The 20,836-nt window shown below is 39.0% G+C and overlaps 1 protein-coding gene across 2 annotated transcripts in view; it reads right to left on the reverse strand.

The window, feature by feature from the left end:
* The window catches only part of LOC124616124 (kinesin-like protein KIN-7M, chloroplastic), a 276,601-nt gene that overhangs the window by 241,177 nt on the left and 14,588 nt on the right, over nucleotides 1–20,836 (reverse strand). Inside the window, exons 2-4 of one of the 2 annotated variants that reach the window (XM_047144391.1) lie at nucleotides 19,364–19,446; nucleotides 9,626–9,748; nucleotides 1,256–1,367 (exon numbers count right to left, since the gene is read on the reverse strand). In XM_047144391.1, the coding sequence (XP_047000347.1) occupies nucleotides 1,256–1,367; nucleotides 9,626–9,748; nucleotides 19,364–19,430 (302 nt within the window). In that variant the 5' untranslated portion in view covers nucleotides 19,431–19,446. The remainder of the gene's footprint in view (nucleotides 1–1,255; nucleotides 1,368–9,625; nucleotides 9,749–19,363; nucleotides 19,447–20,836) is intronic. The other variant, XM_047144390.1, reaches the window with a different exon arrangement.

Consider the following 20,836-nt stretch of genomic DNA (forward strand, 5'->3'; position numbering starts at 1 on the left):
AGCGGAGACCATGTCCTGAGACCTGTTCCAATAAGAAAACACGAAACTAGATCTGTATGCTTGAAACACGCTTTCATTGCTACAATAGATATGAATAATATAAACTTGCATAACAATTATTCCACTGCAAACAGAACACTAGTTGCCTCATCTACATCACATGCAAAAAAAAAAGAGAGAGAGAGAGAGAGAGAGAGAGAGAGAGAGAGAGAGTCATCTCCACATCTCCAGTACACTCAAACTGGATTACTCGCCGCAATCTGTGGCTAGAATATGTTTTAAGACATATTATTTCACCCCGGGGTCAACTGCTACATAAATATTCCACTACACCATGCTTAAACCCATTGTTTAGTAACATGGTTTGTCTCTCCTGAAAAATTTCCTTTCTGGGACACAACCCTGTTTCCAACTCCACAATTTATTTACAAAAATAATGAACATTAAGCTATTTCAATTCGGTATGTTGAAAATATGCCGACAGCCTATTATGTACAGCTTACTTTCCAAAAATGGTATTTGAGGAACCAGTTTTATTACACATCTATGTATATGGTGCGAAAGCTTCTTTAATTTATGCTGTAACAAAATTTTTAACTTTTTAAAATTTATTAATGGTGGTGGAGTATTTTGGAAAATCTCAAATTATTACAAAAGTTGATTATACAGTTCCCAAGACTGTTAATCAGATTTCAACTTTTATATGGAACATTTTATATATCATTTTTCGAAGACATTCTCTCGAAACCTAATATGCCAGTTACCTTTAAGGGTATGTTTTACCTCTTAAAAGTCCAGCTGAGGAAAAACAAAAAATACATATTGCGTTATTTTGACCCCTCTACATACCCAACAAGGTTCATCATGATTGCTTATTTACACCTGGAAATGTTCCCTTGTTAGTGACAATGAAAGGGACATTCATCGCGAACGGTAAACCCAAGTATTTAACTGTTGAAGGGTTATAGGTTAACATACTCCTCCCCCACCCCTCCCTCCTGTAATTTCCAGTTTAAAACTATGTCTGATTCTTTTATTTTGCTGTCTTCATCAGTTACTCTTGTAAGTAAAAAATACTGTGATTTCTCTAATCTTCACTAAAATATTGAACGAGTGCAACAAATAAGCCAGCAATCAATAAGACAGTTCTCTCCCTACAATATGTATGCTTCTGTGAAGCAGTTTCACCAGTTAATGCTAGAATATAAAGTTCAGTAACTCAGCAGAGTCAAATATCACTTTTTTTTTAGCTTACCTTACAAGAAATTCACGTCCACTTGATCGCTGCATTGCATCAAACATCGCAGAAACTGTCAGAGGTATTATACCAGGTTCTTTTTTGTCTCCTAACATTGTGTATGTTTTTCCTGATGAAGGAACATATGAATTACTAAGGGACAATACATAACACTTATGATAAATGAATACCAACAAGTAAAACTATTATGTCTAAGAATCAGCACCCACACCTTGCTGACATGAAAATCAGAGAATACAAATAGTTCCAAGAAGAAAGAAACCTATATTAATTCTTTACGAAACACCAACATGTTCTCTATGACACACCAACACGTGTGTGTGTGTGTGTGTGTGTGACCAAATTCACAGGTCCATCTAGCCATTAGCATTTGTTTTGCTGCCCACTCACTGACCAGGAAAGCAGTGCTTTCTTTCGACATGGGCTGTGGTGTCCCGCAACGTCCATGGCATATACCACTACTACATTTCTCAGAAAGGCAATGACCTGCCACTTACATCGAATTTATGCAGCTGGGGGAAGTTCTACTAATCTCACAGGTGAACTGTAACAAAGTTTCAGTATGTTCCTTTAAGACCACAGTGTTTAACTAATTTGTAGCTTTTCTGCCTTTTAGCAATGTTTATTATCTATGTGACAAAGATCACTACCACAATGCATATGGAATTGACTGTATCTGATAGATGATCATTTATAAACCTACATTTGTATTCTGCAAACCACTATAAAGAGCATAGTCAAAATAAATACCCATTGTACCACATATGAGGTGGGGAGGGAGGCTCTTCCCGTTCCATTTGCCTACAAAGCATAGAAAAAGTGACAACTTAAATGCCTCAGTGCCTGCTGTAATTCATCTAATCTTGTTTTTGCAAGCCTTATGAGACACACACACACAGGAGCCTAAGGTATATAACAAGATTCCTTGCTTAATAGTGGTTCTTGAATCTGTATAAGTGGGATTTTGTGAGACAGTTGGCACATCGTGAAGCATATGACAGTAACTTTTTCAGCATTCAGTATGGGTCCCACCCATTTTGGCAATATTCTAGCATGGGTCACAAGAGCATTTTGTCAGTAATATTCTTTGTACTGTGACTGCATTTCTCCAGTAGCCTGCCAATGAATTTCATACCCCTACAGATATTTGTACAAGCTGACTGATTCAAATGATGAGTAACTGACATGGAAGTCAGTTTTCAGCAATTTGTAAAGTGCAGACTTTTACTTTTCTGAACACTGACAAGTTATTAATCATTGCACTACTGAAATTTATGCAGTTTTTTCCATTTTTATTATTGATATTCATCAGCTGTGAAGCTGTCCAAGTTTACTATTAATATTGCCCGACAGGTTGCCAACATAAAATATGGACAGCAAGGGATCAAATACACTTTTCTGGCACATACCTGTAGTTGCTTTTACATCTGTCAACTCTCCATCCATGGTCACATGCTGTATCCTCCCTAACAAGAAATCCTCAATCCAGTCAAAAATTTTGTTTGAAACCCCATATGATCATACTTTTCTTAATAAGTCCTAATATAATAGTGTGTCAAATGATTTTTGGGAGTCAAGAAGTACTGCATCTTGTGTTACAAATGGTGGCAATAAATCTCACATAATGCTGTTATTCCAGACACAAAATCTGCATGTGCATGTGGGGTGGACATGCTGCAGCCATCATCTACAATGTTCAAGCTGCCAGAGCAGACTTGTGGAGCAGGGACCACAACTATTGCTGCTGTAGATATCAAGACCACACATGACAAATCAGAAACACAATGAGTCATTTTCAAAGTGGCATTGTGAAAATGACTGGGATCATAATACCTATTGAAATGAACTGTTTTTAAACTGTAGCAGCAGAATAGGAACAAAGAAGATAATAACAATATTAACCATAATCATTGTTCATTAGATAAAAGTAACTAGAACTATCAAAAATAGTGATAGAAATAAGACAAATATTTGACAAATTAAAAATGTGCTTAAAAAGAATTAATGGTAACAAGAAATTAAAACTGAAAACTAAGAATTAAGAAATTAAATTGGAACCTTATCTTGTCAAATGCAAAGTGTAGATTAGAGCTTAATTGAACAGACAAAAGGGCTTAAGTGTCCAATTCATCCATATTTGTGAATCATGATGAAAATGTTCAGTTACATAGAGATAGCAAACAAATAACCCTAGATTCAACTAAATTAAAAGTTAAAATTTGTTAAGACCTTAGTACTAATAATCATTAAACAATCAGAAAACACATCAATGATGACTAATATTGCTAGCAGAGAATGTATCAGATCTGTTGAAGTCAAGTCAGAAATAAATAAAAAAAACAAGAATACTTTTGAGCTTTGGAAGATGAAAGAAAGAAAAATTGAGAGAGGCTGAATCACTCAAACCACTGGTTGAGGCACAGAGTGAAGTAAATTGAGATTTTTTAAGACTACATTAGAAAGTGTACAAAGACAAGAAATGACCCAGCTGAGTACAAAAAGTATGCGGAAGTCCAACTCTGAAATGACAGACTCGCGAGGGGAATTTTTTAAAAAAGTAACAGACTTTCGGCTAGCAATTCTTCAGGATTTAAGACGAGAGATATTGTTCACCAGACAACATTTGGAAGGAAATTCTGAGATGCACTGCCTGACTATTATGAACATAGACACACTTTTTCTTATTAGTCACACACAGAGAGAAATAACTGGATGGAGTTTAACTCAAATATTGTAGAAACCAAAGCAGAGGCAGCTATTTCAGTAGATAATACAGATTTTATAAAATATGAGAAGCATGTATATTTTTGCCAATTGTTTGCAGTAGCTATTTTGAAATAGGTAGGGAGATAGTAAATGAATCCTTGTCCTGAGGTCTGGAATGTTATCTCTGAATTATACTGGTGATTTGTAGCTGATGCCTACAAGGTCCTCAGTCGTCCATTGCATTTCCTCTTATTTTGTTTTATGTTGAATCTAACATACTCTGAATTTGCAGTCGAATTAGCCCCTCCTCTAACTATAAACTAGTGCAGATCACTAACGAAAACAGTGCCCAATAGTTGGAAGAAAGCACAGGTCACACCAGTTTACAATAAGGGTGGTAGAAGTGATGCACAAAACTACCACACAATAATCCTTGACATTGATTTGTTGTAGAATCTTAGTATATATTCTGAGCACCACTTAACAAACGGTGATCGCTAAAAAGACAGTGTTGATATGCAACCTGGCTAAAATGATCTCACAGTGAGAGGGATGAGAGAAGGTTGTCCAAGCTGCTGGGAGAGGCTTAATAACACGGAGCTTGTTCCCATGAAGGGAGGACCAGTGGTGATGCCAAAGTGACACCATCCGCTGACAGACAGCAACACACAGGCTATTGGAGGTGATGTAAGAAATAGCAGGCTGAGGAACAAGAACTGCAGCCTTGGCAGCCGTGTCAGTGGTCTCATTTACTGTCAGACCAACGCGACCAGGGACCCACATAAATAATCATGGCAGCTCCATCAACCAATGAGCAAGTGACAGCTTTCCTGGACCCATTGCACTAAGGGCTGCACAGCGTACAGCACACAGATGCTTTGAAAGGCACTGAGAGAGTCAGAGCAGATGATGCAATTGAAAAGCCTGTGTCTCCAAATGTACTGTGTGGCCTGATACAGGGCAAAGAGCTCTGCTGTAAATACTGAGCAGTGTTCAGGAAGCCGATGTCAAAAACGTCGGTGCCAATGACGAAGGCACACCCAACAGTCCAAGAGCCATCACTGTACACTAAGGTGCTATCATGAAATTCTGTGTGAAGGTCATGAAACTGAAGGCAATAGAGTGTGGCGGGAGTAGGGTTCTTAGGAAGCAAATGAAGGCCAATGTGAACACAGGCCGCTACACAAAGCCAAGGTAGTAAAGAGTCCACATCCACCGGGAAAGCTGTACATAGCGTGAAGTTAAGCTGCCAGAGGAAGAGCCAAAAGTGAACTCCAGGAGGTATCAGAGAAGAGGGACACGCACCATGCTGGCGATCAAAGGAGTCATCTACGAAGAAGGCATAGTATGGGTGGCATTCATGCCAAACAAATGGCATTCATATCTGCTGAGGAGAAAGTCAAGGCGGTAGGACAGCAGTTTTGTCAGTGACAAAACGAAAGCCATTGATGATGCTCCAAGAGTAAAGACGATTAAGACATTGCTGAAGATGGCACTCAATGAGAAAGTCCATGGAGATCTGCAATAGATAGCAAAATTGTCAATGGAAAGGGAGCCAGAGATGCCTGGCGGGAGACCATTACAGGGTTAATAGCAAAAGCAAAGGGGAAGACACTCAGGAAAGAATCTGGAGGCACACCGTTTTCCTGGATAAATGTCTCCAACAATGCAGGACCCATACGTACCTTGAAAACTCTGTCTTCTAAAAATTCCTGACGGTAATGGGGCATGCGGCACAGAAGCAACACGTGCAGAGAGTACGGAGGATACCAGTCCTCAAGCAGGTGTCATAGGCTTGCTGCAAATCGAAAAATATGGCCACAGTCAGATTTTTGATGGGACAACAGCTACAAGGAAGCTGTTTTCCCTTACTGGGCTTAGGTATGGGTATGAGAGTGGCTTCATGCCAACACCTGGAAAACATTCCCTCTGTCCACATGCAGTTGCATATAGGAAGAAGAAAGTGCTTGCCCGCAAAAGAAAGGTGCTGCAACATTTGAATGTGATTATCGTCTGGCCCTGTGGTGGAAGATGGGGATGAAGTGAGAGAATGATCTAGATCCCTCATAGCAAATATGGCATTGTAGCACTCCCGATTCTGAGAAGAGCAAGGTATCGCCTGAGCTGCCTCCACTCATTTCCAATGCAGGAAGGCAGGGTGATAGTGGAAGGAGCTTAAAATCTCCACAAAATGGTGGCCTAAAATGTTGGAGGTAGCAACAGGGTCCACTTGTCTGCCACTGTCAAGCTGGAAATTGGGAAATGGATCTTGGTCCCAGAAAGCTGTCAGAGGTTGGCCCACATGACAGAAGAACTGTTAAAGAATTAAAGAACAAGTGAATGACATTCAGCTAGCTTTTTTGCTGTCCCGAAGAACATGACAACACCGTGCAGGCAACTGTTTATCATGAATGCTGTTTGCAGTTGTAGGATGACAGTTGAAAACGCGAAGAGCCCATCTCCACATGCTAACTGCATCACAGCAAGCCTCAGTCCACCAAGGGACCAGGGCATGCCATGATAAAGAAGAAGTATGAGGAATGGAATGTATTGGGGGAGTAAGGATAACATTTGTAAGATATTCTACCTGGTCATCACAACTAGTGAAATGTTGTTCGTCTAAAGTCATCAGGGAGGAGTAAAGCCTCCAGTCGGCCTTAGTAAGCTGCCATTTGGGAGTGCATGTGGGTGGGGAATGAGTTAGCAAACGGATAACAGATAGCACACAGGAAATGGTAGCTCAAGTACGGTATGTGTCAGAATGGACGACTCGAGATGATGGGCAAGCTGCAGCTGGGCGGTGCAGTAGGACAGGTAAAAATGGAAATAGGTGTGCGTGGAGTCAAAGTGGGCGCTCCTGTGTTAAGGCAGAGGAGGTTAAGTTGACTGAGGTCAGCCAAGAGGGCACCTCTCTGACAGGTTCTGGGAGAACCCCAAAGGAGATGGTGGGCATTCAAGTCACTGGCTGCCCAGTAAGCTGGAGGAAGTCTGCCCTAGTGACTTCAAATGACAGTGGGATGTAAACAGAACAAAGAGAAAAGGTCAAGGGAAGAAGGAAAAGAAGAACTGCAACAGCTTGGAGGCGGGTAATCACGGAGATGGGAAGACTATGAACATCATTCCATATGAGCACCATGATACCCCCACGAGATGGAAAGCCGTCTTTGGGGTGAAGGTCACAACCAATAGGGAAGTAAAGCAAGAGCTCAAAGCGGTCGTGACGATGCAATTTGTGTCCTGGAGGCAAAGAACAAGTGGACGCTGCAGTTCTCAGAGCAGCTGCAAATCCTCTTTGTTTGATCAAAGGCCATGAAGATTCCACTGAAGGAGAGTCATAATGACAAAAGGGGAGGAGGGAAAAAATTAAGTGCCGAGTGCCAGCTTTCAAAGACTCTCTGCAACAGGGTACAGAGGCTGGAGGATGCTGCTCCATGAGATTGACGGAGGCGTCGGCATTCTCCCTCTGTCGATTTGCAGAGTCCGGGGCAGAAAATTGGTTGGCAGTGCGCAGTGGCGACACAGAGGTCAGCCAGACAAGGGTACCATGTGGCGACACTTTCTAAGAGGATCCCCGAGTTGGTGAAGGAGAAGACTGCTTGCCTTTGTTTGACTTATCGGAGCCTTTCCAGTTAGCAGAGGAAGACTCTGATGTTCATTAGCTGGAGGGATGTAGGAAGTCTTCATGGGAGTATTCCTTCTGTCCTTTCTGGCCTGCCGGTTGTGTAGCAGATGACTTTGCCCCAGGAGGCGAATGTATGGTGACTTGTTGCACAACTGGGCGAGGAGACAGTGATGCCACCATGACGCTGGGCAATTTCACAACCACAGTGCTGAATCTGAGGTCGCATGTCTGCATCGCCATGTCCTTCGAGGAACGAGATGTAGCAAGAGCAGTACTGTAAGTGCCAGATGGTAGAACGCACAGTTTGCAACTAGCCAATAACTTGTGAGCGACTGGATAAGGCACTTTTTTCTTTACCCACATCTCCTGGGCAGCCTGCTCATCGAGATACATGGGACAATCTCAAGAGGAGGTGGCATGGTCACCATTGCAGTTGATACAGTGGGGAGAAGGGGCAAACAATCACCCTCTTGCTCATCCCTACCACAGGTTACACATTTTGCTGGCTGTCGACAAGACATTCGAGTGTGGTTGAAACGATGACAGTGGTAGCAGTGCATCGGGTTTGGAATACACTGTTGAACTGTGTAAAAATTTCATTGAAACAAAGTTATACAAGTGTACCATTATTTCGAATGAATATTTGTTTGCACTTACAAATTAATTTTAATATTTTGTTATATTTTAATATGTTTTAATATTAATATGTTTTAATATTTTGTTATATATACTTCATTTACCAAGTACATAAATATTTCTTTCCCATCTTAAGAATAACTTTTTGTGTACTATTAAATAAGAACGAGTTGTTAGTTTTTCCAGACACTATCAGATATGAAAAAGAAGTAGGAAGCAGCTAAACAGTCTTGGTGACAATAAGAATAATTTAATGTTTAGTGGTTCCTACTGCCAAGATTAGGAGAGAAAAAGAAGTCATTAAATTTTTGTGGGCGATAAAATTTTGCCTTCTGATTGATTAGCTTCAGGTTTTTTCTCAGTGTTTTTGGTTATTGGTACTTTAAAGGTTAAAAACAAACTAATTCAATAAGAAGAACCACCTCAAGAGGAATGGTTCCTACAAAGAACAATTTGCCTATCTATTACTCAATCAAACCAACACTGCAGTAGCTGCCTTAAGTGTCAATAAGCAGCACTACATGTGAAGACTTCATTCAGGCCTACCATCAGCTAAATATTGGTAGCTGAACCTTACTTTTGGAATATGCCTTATATCTTGTAGACAGTTCTTCAGAGTGCCTATGCACAAATATTTAAACAGCCAGCATGTGATCACAGAGGCAATTTATTTAAATTTTGACTGTTAAAAATAGAGAAGTTTCACATACCGTATTATTGCTTGTACACTCCTTGGAGCAAATAAACTATTTAACAGCTTTACATACAATGGCACTGTCATTTCACCTGTCCCTGAATTGTGCAGTTCTGACACAGCTATGTTTTCAGACAACAATCACAGTTCATCTTGGTTCCCTGAACTCATACATTTTAATATAATTTGTATATTGCAAAGTGGGCAAACTATGACAGGAGCAGCAACTGCCATTCTGAAACAGAGATCTGGGGATTCATGACAACATTTAGGGAGTTGTTATTTTGGTGGGCTATATCAGCTATTTCCAGAATTAAGAATGGCTTCTACCTCAAAAGCACACAAGTTGGAAATTCAGTTTCATGTACCAATAACAATATGTGGTTTCTGGGGTAGTCATCAAAACTATCTGACATCTGATGCTGTTTAGCCTGTTCTAATGCTTACACTGAATACTGAGAATGACACCCGCATTGGTAGCAGAGCATGTTTCCACATACATTCCATTTTACCTAATTTCACATATGGATTGCATGTGGCTTTGGCAGAAACATATCCATTAAGAAGTGAGCCATTTAAGTTTGCATAAAATGTGTAATGCAACTAAAATAGATGACTGCTTATTACAACTTCCAATGTGGTATTACACCCTCCTCCACACCCCGCATACTATTCTCTCTTTCCTTTATCTGATATGTGGAACACTTACCTGAAGAAGTTTGGCCGTAAGCAAATATTGTGGTGTTAAACCCATCGACTGTAGGATGCACAAGAGGTTTAACAACTTTATCAAATATTTCAGCATTTGAAACATCCATGCCAAACACATGATCTGAAAACAATAGTTTATCATCTTTAGTTTAAATATGTTCTTTTAAATGGACATGAAAAAAGGTAATCTGAAATCTTTAATAATAAAGAAAATGAAGATAAACAATGAGTGCTTACAACTGCTCAAATATTTTAATTATATGTATCCCGAACACACCAACAGTGCTAATAATTAAATACAAGTTGGTAACTTCATTAAGATACAAATAAGATGTTCAGTAGAGAAGGAACTAAGATGTTACAGAAAAAAAAGAATGAATCACGGATGGTTAATACTGCTGAATATGTAATATACTAAAGTTCCAGTCTAACAATGTTGGAATCCATAACATTCACCCACTTTTAAAAGCAGTACTGCACTTGTTATATTGATAGTTAAAGATCAAGCTCCTCTTAAATTTACAACTGTCCCATAACAGGAAATAGAGTATTCTGCTAAAAAGAGTGATAATTTAAGAGTGTCCTAGGTGACCCTAGTACAAATCTTCAGTGTATAGTTTGATAAACTCACAGTGGTGATCAAAAATACTAAGAAAGAATTATAATTTACATCTGAAGTCCATTCTTTCTTGACTATTTTAATATCCAAAATTATTCTGTGCCTTTTTATAACCTAAGGTTGTTTTTCACTCCAGCCTTGGTATCAAACTGCCAATATTTAGTACACATTTTTAAAAGACAGTTCACTGCACAAACCTCAAGAGGAGTAGTAGTTTTAGTAGTAGTAGTAGTAGTAGCTCCAGCCTTGGTATCAAACTGCCAATATTTAGCACACATTTTTAGAAGACAGTTCACTGCACAAACCTCAAGAGTAGTAGTAGTAGTAGTAGTAGTAGTAGTAGTAGCAGCAGCAGCAGCAGCATTCAGCTATGGATCACTTTTACAATGATCTTTGGCATGTATGATATTACAGTAAAAAAATGTTGATATATACAGTTATTTTTACAGACTTTTAAGCCTACTTTGCCAAGAAAGGGACACATTGTTGGCTACCACAGCATGTGCCTGAAATAATTTATGAAAATCATGGAAAACAAAAAATCAGGATGATCAGATGGAGATTGGAGGCTACATCATTTTGAATACAAGATTAGTCTATTTGAAACTGTACAACCTCTTTTGGTTAACCTCTAGTGTATGATACTGTTTTGTTTCAAGCAAAAGTTACTTAATAATGAAAACAACTAGTGCTACACATTACTTTCACTTCTCAGTACCAATCACTTCATAAACTACAAGCACTATACACATTATTTCATAACGTAATAATGCACACAATATCAGCTGCTATTAGGATCATGGGGCAATGATTGATTTTCATGTTGTGTATCACAACCCCTTTGTTGCTTGCTTCAACAACTGAGTCAACTCCCCTCCATATCAACAGAGATGTTGACACCAGAAAGAGCATAATACATTAGTGTTATCCATTGTGGAGTAATGTTTTCTGGAGCAAAAAGAGTGAAAGTATGGTGCTAAATCAGTATTACTGTTATTACTGTTACTATTGGAATTTTAGGTGCAAATTTTGGATGAAAAAGGGAAGGAAAAAGGTGTTAATAAGGTAAAAAAGGGAGACAAGAAATTGCTGAATTACTTAACTAATTCAACAAATTCTCTTTCCCCTATTCTAGTTTATTGAACTATAAACAAGTACATCAATCTCCCATCAGAAGGAGAAAGCATGAAGATGATGTATGTCAAGGCATTAAGCATCTTTATATTTTTCAAAGCGTATGTTTCTATTAGGAGACAAAAGTCTATAGATGCTAAAGATGATGATCTAAGTGTTCACTAGCTGCAGTCAGGCACTTGTAACAAAGGACATGAAATAGTTCTGAATGAAATAGTTCAGCCTTCTAGTTTCTAAACTTACTTTATTTGGCTACCAGTTTCGGTGATTTACTACGCCATCTTCAGGCCACTGACCAACGTGTAGGAAGATTCCCCCTTGGTTCTGATCAAAACAGGGGCCAGCAATACTGTTGTTAGTAGATTTCCGGTTGCTCTAGCGATCACTTCAACCATCATCTACCGACTCGGCTAAGTGATCACTAGAGCAAGCAGAAATCTACTAATACCAATATTGCTGGCCCGTTTTGATCAGGGCCAAAGTGGAATCTTCCTACACGTTGGTCAGGGGCTGAAGACGGCATAGTAAATTACCGAAAATGGTACACAAATAAAATAAGTTTGGAAACTAGACGGCTGAAAGGTGTTTCATTTGACATCCTGTATCAAACAGCAAACTCCTGCAACCATTTCTAAAAAGATGGACATACAGAGACTTGAAACAGTTCTATCTGCAAAATATGTATTTTCTACGGTAGCAGAAGTTGATGAGGCTTTGAAACTGCACCTGTGCCAGTTGGATCCAAAGAAATACAAACTCTTTGGCCTTGCCAAAATTCTCACACAATATGGCAGTACTCTAAATCCTCTCCAGAGAGTAATGACGGAAATTTGGAAGGGACAGGCCAATGATTTCTCTGTATGCAACAACACAACTGTGTTTTCAATAGAGTCTTTTTAGGGCAAATATGAATTGATTTGCAATGTCATATTCATTCCTTATTGATTCACAAATCCTGTAAAAAGTAGAGACCAAGCGTACCACAGGCTTCAACGTAGGTAACGAAGGTTTCAACTGACCAACAGCTGAAACCATGTATGGAGCCTGGTCTGTGGCCTGCACAAGAACTTTTTCAGCTTGATAGCTTTAGGCATAATCCTTAGTATGTGACATTTAAACTTGATATGTCTACCCATTCATGAGAAAAAGTGATCTAAATAGACAGACGGAAAAGAAAGTGATCCTTCAAGGGTTCTGTTTTTACTGACTGACAGGTCTGAAACCCTAAAAAATGAGATTATGGGCATGGTTGGAGGAAAAAAGAAATTAAGGTCCCAAAAAGGGGAAAAGGAGCAAGAATAAAACTGACCTTTTGCAACTACAGCTGAAATTTGGCACTGTGGTATCTTTCTGAAGAGCTTTTATTTACCCTAAGAAAAAAAAGAGGCACGGATCTAAGTCCTAACATCATCATCATCATCATCATCATCATCATCATCATCATCATCATCATCATCATCATCATCATCATCATCATGAGATACATTTTTTATGAGATACATTTCTTTACCAAACCACCTAATCAAAGCAATCCCATGACTGTACTGCTTAACAGCTTGTATAATGTACCTATATTGCATAATTAAAATCACCAATGTTTAACAATGAGGTGAGTACTATTTCTGATTATTATTTGTACGGCCCTTCTCTGCAGTTCAAAAACTGTTCACATTTGGTGCATTTGCTTCCCAGCAAAGAATTTTAAGATAATTCAGTGTACATATGACTAGTATGAACTTGAAAGACACTGGTTGTTGCACTAATGATTGGACCAAGGGCATAACATGTTGACGACATTTTGCTCACAAGTATCTGAGTGTTCCACCACTTCAACTGAGAATCAGTATTCATTCCTAGAAATGTGTTGTATGTTACAAAGTCTATAAAGACAGTATCTACATTTAATTAACAGTATTATTTTACTGAAGTTCATGATATTTGTTTTCTTTATCTTCACTGTAACTGTATTACATATTGGCCAATTGCAAACTTCCAGGAAGGCTTCATTTGCTTATCAGACAATTTTGTCCCTTGTGTAATGTATAATTAAAATCAACAAATTCCGATTTTCTAAGCAACTATAATATTGCTGACATTAGCAAGAAATTTTTTCTCCCCCCATAACTAACACCATAAGAAAAGTCAATGTACAGGGTCTGGCAAAAAGACCTCCTGCATTTCAGAAGGTACTAACAAACAAACAATGAAAAGGTAGAGAAAGTACTTTTATTCGTGAACAACTAACACTATGCTATTTTACGTCAGTTGCCAAATTGACAAAGCCTTTCCCGGAAGTTATTCGTAGTTCTTTGTATCATTTCTATGGAGTGGCAGCCACGTCCTGGCTGAAAGCCTCCTTAAGTTTTTGCAGAGTTGTGTGGCTATGTTTGTATACTTTAGCCTTTAGCTGAACCAAAAGAAGAAAATCACAAGTTGATAAATCAGGTAACACTGCAGTGCAGGTGACATCTCCTTGCAAAGACAAAAGACATCCAGGAAACAATTTTCTTTAAATTTCTCAAGTATGCTCAAGAAGTGTGAGCTGTGGTTCTATCTTATTTGATAGAGACTTCTCCCTCTTAATAGACTGGTTTAACATAGTTTGGAGAAAGGTCTCTGTCATGTGACAGTAGTGATTTGAATTAACCGTTAACATAATACCATCATCATAGAAAAATATTGACCCCACAGATCAAATACAGCAATGGCACCCCAAACTGTCACTCTATGGCTGTGAAGTGGTTGTTGGTAAATGCCTGACAATTTTCTACTACCCAGTACCAGAAATTTTATTTATTTTCAGTCCTTTGACAAGGGGTCAGAATAAGTCAAAATGGCACCAGGGGGGAATGTTTGGAAGAATTTTCTCATGCACAGCTCAGAGTTTCAAAATCCATCTCTCTCTCTCTCTCTCTCTCTCTCTCTCTCTCTCTCTCTCTCTCTCTCTCTCTCTCTCTCTCTCTCTCTCTCTCTCCCCCCCCCCCCCCACCGCCCCCCCCCTTTTCCTGAGTAACCATTTTGTATGGGGACACGGACACGACACGACACGACCAAGGGAGGTTATGGGACTCCACAGAGAGATCATCAGTCCCGCGATTCACAGATTACTTGTGTACGATAGAAGTGTCCGCTAAAAGGGGACAGATCCACTCAGAGGGGTCGGTCAAACTATAAAGTGAGGAAGCTAAAAACACACACAACACAAGGCTTAAAAGAGAAGGCCATCTAAAAAGTGGAAAACAGAGGTATAAAAGAGTAGTCTTTACAAGGGGGTATAGTCATGGGTCCCAGAACCAGAAAAAGCAAAGAGTGGCCTCAACCACAACCACTCTCCCCTGCTCCAGGAGACTTCCGAAGATGCACACCATGCTATACCCCCGTAATACCACAAGCATTATGGGATTTAATGACCATGGACTTCTATGGTACATCTTTGTCATTTTGGAATACTGGTCTAATATTAGTCAAATTATATCTGTTCAAGAGGGCTACAACAAATAGAATTATTTTTAAGCTGAGGGGTAATTATTTTAAGTATGTGGGAATACCTAAGAATTTATTATCTGATAATGGAACCCAGTTTACAGCCAAACAGTTGAAAGAGTTTCCAGCTTGGGAAAAAGTAAATCACATCCTAATTTCTAAGTATCATCAATAAGCCAACCTAGCTGAAAGGACCCTGCATGAATTGGATAGAATACACTGGATATATTGCACAAATAAAAATTTGAAATGGTGAGTTTGTGAGAGACTCCAAGAAGGTACTAAATTAACTACCCCACTGTTATTAGAGAGTCTGTTAATGAACATCTACAGCCAGTGTCAATGAATTAGAATCTTTAATCTAGGCTGGAGCAAAGAGAAAAAGGAAATGGCAAAAGGCACCCTTATACTCGATGATGTAGGGGATCTAGTTCTGTTTAGGTATCACAAACTCAGTTCAAAGAATGAGAAATTAACAGGTAAGTTACACCCTTTGTACAAAGGACCTTTTGTGGTTACAAAAATACCACGCCCAAAATGAGGACCCAGTACCTAAGAAAGTGAAAGGCATGTAAAGTAGCTCAGGTTTTTTTTCAAGTGTTAACAATGGATGGAAATAATTAAATTACTATTTTGTATGTATGTATGTGTGTGTGTGGGGGAGGGGGGAGGAGGAGGGAGGGGAGGGGGAAGGGGGGGAGGGGAAGGGGGGGGGGGGGGGAAGGGCTCTGCTGTGTTAGCTGAGGGGCACCAGATGAAGCCAATATTATTGAGGCAGCAACATGAAGTAGGTAGCGTGCCAATGGCAAGAATTTAGCCTCAGAGGTAGGGTCTCTAAAGAAATTTAGTTGAATATTAGTATGAAGAAGAATATAGTAAATGGTTGTTTAGTGGAAGTGTATATGGTAGTACACAGCTGATGCTACCTGGACAGTGATTCTCTTACTGAATATAGTAAGCTGACTTGCTATGTGTGATGAGTACAGGGTTGCTTCTCACAGTGGAAATTTCCTGGATTCCTAACTAGAGCTGTGCTGAGGAAGAAATGCAATTATTTGTTTGTGACTCTACCAGTACCCATAAGGTTTGCTATATTGCATTGAACATCCACTATGAGAGTCACGTCTGTACTTGAAGTGCCAATCTCCTATCAGAATTTCGTATATTATGACAAAATAGTAGCAATAATGAGTAGATGAAAAGCTAGAACCATTATTTATGTTAGTATTAAGTTATTTTTTATAGGTTGAAGAAATTCTACATTTTTGAAGAAATCTGGTTTCTAGGTTTGGTTTTACCAAAATTTTTTCTAGGGAAAGGTAGGTAGAAGTAGAATACTTGGTTACGTCTGTTGTTACAAATTTCACTAACTGTATAAACTCTCCACAGTGGTGTTCTAGAACCAATCTTTTCAGCACTTGGGTGGGTGAACCTGACGGGATAATTTCTGTAGAATCGAAGATCATCTCTGTTCTCCACTCGCTAGTGAAGTACCCCTTCCCCAGGGTGGCAGTCTCGGATGGGAAGCGTATCTGTCTCTTGAACTGTCATCTTTTTTTGTCCTACCAATCCTAATCTTCATTCCCTACATTACTTCCTCTAGGACAGATTCAGATCTACCTTTCCCTCTGCCCATTATTCAATAGCAAGAGCCCCTCTTTTTCTCTGTTTATTTTAACCCATTATCATGAGACTGTCCCAGGTAGTGCTGACCCAATGAGCTTCCAACAGTATTAGTGTAATGTATAGAATTAACATGATAATGAATGGCTGGAACTAATTTACAATTGCCCATTGTTTTCTTTACCATTCATAATTAAGATGGAGAGAGAAAGAATCAACCTCTTCATTAATCAAAGACCACTGCATATTTATCTGTGATGAAACATAATCCTGGAAGAATCTATGAGTAAACAACAAGAGACCCATCTAAATGTTACATTTCATTTAATATCTATTCTGATATCATCCACAGTAATTCATACAACTGCGATTGACAAGACTGAACACCAAAAGCTGTAACCACTAGTACTTACTAATAAGATGCTGTGTCCAGCCCCAAGAAGGCAGAACTTCGAGTATTACTTTAGTTAATTAGCGGTTATGTAGATTACGAAACCATTATGACTGATGTCTGAATCAAAATGCAGCTTGCAATACGTTATGTTGTAATGCTTTAGTGAATGTCAAATGCTGCAAAAGGGGGGCCATGCAAAGTACAGATATAAAGTTGGCATATTAGCTACTAATTAAGGATTTGTAACAAAGGGAGAGACAAAAATACATGCAAAGTATGCACCGAGTACATAAAGTACAATATTCAGATGTTCTTGTAGGAAGTTAGCTATGTTACTAAGTAAAAGGTGGTTATGATTGAACCTTCATTACTTGAATGGGGCCCCATGAGAAACGAGTGATCATAGGACACTGAAACTTTGTAGAAATGTTTGTAAGGACATGCAGAAGAGAAATAATGAATAAACCAATGAAGGAAACATTTTAATTTCCATGAAAGGGTAACATTTCTTAATTGCATACCTTGTTTACATTCTAGGTTACAAACATTGTTCAATGTGATGACCATCAGCAGCCATGACAGCTTGAAATTTTGTATGGATAGCATTTCACAATTGTTCACAGCACTTTTCGAATGGTGGAGCATAGAATGCTCAACTGTCGTCACACTTCTTGTGAACAGCTTGAAGATTGTCCACTGTGTCCAGTTTTCTCAATAATGGCAACAGTAACTTCAACAATTTGAGGTGCAATTGGTTGTTTGTCTCTCCCAGGAGCAATTCTCAAATCACTAATTAATTTGAATTTTCAATTCATGTTCTTCAACTCCAGTGCAGAAAGAGGGCCTTTCTGTGTTTCTTTAATGAGTAAATAGCTTTATGAATAAAATCCTGCTTGCTTTGTCCGACCCATGCTGAGCGAACCGACTACAACTGAAGTGCACACTACGCTTGTGTTTCAAACCCTATGCTTATGGAAATAGTTTCCTGCCTACACTGGCTCAAGTAGTGAAAGTTTAATTACAACCACCTTGTAGTTTAAGAATTCCCGAAGTTAAACATCCGGGGGGAGGAGGAGGCAGGTGTGCGGGTACAAGGGTACTTTACAAAATAAACAAGAGTTGGTGTGGAATCAGTACGCTCAATGGGTTTTATAATTCAGCAATCATGATCAGTTCAAATTAGGATTCACCAAAAAATGAAGCTAGTGTTAGTTAATTAACAGTAGTATGAGTCCGGATTCAGTTGGTCATATTTTTTACATTTGAAGTACTCCTGGGGCATTGTGCAGCAATGCAAGGTCTCCATTTGACAGTTGCATCATCACCAGTATGGTATTTCCTTTAAGTCTGCAATGTCATGCGCCATGCCATGAAGTTCCTCCGAATGGAGTTCTGTGATGTACGCCCCAAGAATTGGTAGCCTACACAGAAAGTCCATTCAAAGCTACCAGGTTGTGAAATCCAATGTAATATAATGGTAATGAGTTACGTGGATAATAAATAGAGTCAATGTTTGGCATTTAGGCTTTCAGTGTGTAGTTAGAGTTTTATTCTACAAAGATTTTCTGGTATTTGCAGAGGTCTTGTCCAACTCACACCAGGGTCAAACTTCAATAAATTTCACGCAAGATGGGACACTTTGCAACCTATTGTTGGAACCTAACATCAGTATTGTTGGTGCATGTACCAAACTTTAAGGTTGTGTCTGATCTGGAAGCTCTAAATGTAACTGATGTGGTCCACATTTAAAATAAAAGTTGCACTTAACTTACGTTTTGTTGCCTGAAAACTTTTACCTCAAAATTAATACAGTAAGAACACTTACTGCAAAACAGGATCCTTTCAATAACGTTTCCCCCCGTTAGCAAAGACTTTACTTTTCAAACTGTAGGAATTTGGACTTTTTTCCATCTTGAAAAATTTATTTTCGAAATTAAACACTACCACTGCAGCAGTTCTGTTACTGCTTAAAATCAGAATCTGGAACACAAAATGGAAGTAGTTGTAATAAAAGAATATTTAACAGTAATAATGCTACATCCACAGATATTTGGATAACGTGCATGTCAAAGTTCCAGAAGAAATTGAAAAACTGATCAAGCCTCCAGGCACGAGAGTCACCTGCAGAAGAGTAACCCAAACTAATGGTAGGCAAATGAAATGTGACAGACAGACTGCAGATGAGATAACAGACCAGGAGAAAGACAAACAATGTAGATGACAATAAGGCACTATTTAAGCTGTTGCCATGACGATGACAAGAAGGCCAAGAGCACTAGAGACACAAACCCAAGACGTGACTACTGAGGAACCAGGTGACAAGGAAGGTAGTTATCACGTTTTCCTGTTACAGCGAAGACAGATCTGAAAGTATCAAGCACAAGCACTGAACTGACCGGCACTGTACTGAGCGGCCACCTCTATACCAGCCATGTAGAACTATTGGCTGCTGTACTTATAAGAAGAGACAGTGGCACTCTCACCAATAATGCATAGTGCTGAGCAGCCGCAGTGCACCCAGTAGCTAAGTCCATCTCCTCTGGCAGACATTCAACCTCTGTAGCATCTGATACCATAAATAATAGGTGTGTAAAATATAAGAAACACTCAAAACATCAAAAAGTAACAACTATCTCAAATTTCAGGACCCCCCTTAAGGTTATATTTTATCTACATTCCTCACTCAAGCATTTCAAAAAGTTAAATGGCACAACAAGAATACATAAACTTGTAAACAAAAGTAAATAACTTAATTTCTTCCTAAAAGTGCGGAGAAGACTGAAAAATGTGACAAAACTATAATAGATGTGAAATGTGACAAACTCCTCACCCTGTAATTATTTAAAAGTTAAATATTTACATTGGTTTGTTCCAACACTACCTGATCAAATATAGACTCATAGTTATACGAACTGGGTTTATGTTCCAAGTAAGTCACCTGCAAAATAAAAAGATCTTATTTTTGGAAAAGTAAAATAATAATAGTTGTTATCTAAGCAACTGGATAGCAACACTATTACTGTGACAAGAAAATCACTGCTGTTTTTAACACCAGCAGCGTTGATGTAGAGAAGGAACCGAGATCTCTGCTACCACAGTACAAGCAAATTCTACCATCTTCTTTCCTAAGTGGAACTGATTTGGTTTAAGAGAACAAATGTCATAAATGAGTTTGGATATGGCAAAGAGTACAACTGCCTTACTTGCAGGGTGCAAGCAGAGCTCATGATCTGTAGTATTGTACCCGGAATTGATTGGGGTGCTTTGGTTTGGTTTAAGACCAAGTGACGGGGGGGGGGGGGTCTCAACCAGAGGCTCCATCTATTCTATTACTCTATTGGCTATAAATGTGTAGATGCTTAGACTTGCATTATGGGACAGAGAATTGTAGGGTGCTCCTCGTTAGATCAGGTGTGCACTACACACAGGAAGCAGCTACTTGTACGGCACAGTACCTGTGGAGTGAAGATATTTTCTTTTGGGGTACGCGATATTTTAAGGTCCTCTGATGAATGCCTGACAATTGATATACAGAGAACGAAATCAGATTGCATACAAAGTAAAGGCATTTTGGCTGTCAATATTTCAACAGTAAACTGTCCCAGTTCCTTAACTTACTGCCCTCCACAAAAGTTGTAGGATTCAAATTATTCACAGAACTGAGAGTTGAGTGAAACTCTAAACAGAAAGCTCTGAAATTTTTAAAAAGGTATCGAATGAATATTGGAAAGACAGAGTGGACACCATAAGAGGGGAAGTGTTCATCACAGTCAACAAAATTGATGTCACCTTTCAAGTTGAATTCAAGTCTCACTTAAGTAATCTGGACATAGGATCTCAAGTTAATCATCAGATGCTTTTACCAGCCGTCTGAATGTGTCATGACAGTTGCAGAATCATTCAAAGAAAGTAAGTGCTCAGTAGTGCGGAAATGATATGATCATGCAATATTAATC

Source organism: Schistocerca americana, chromosome 5, assembly GCF_021461395.2.
Source record: "Schistocerca americana isolate TAMUIC-IGC-003095 chromosome 5, iqSchAmer2.1, whole genome shotgun sequence".
Lineage (NCBI taxonomy): Eukaryota > Metazoa > Arthropoda > Insecta > Orthoptera > Acrididae > Schistocerca > Schistocerca americana.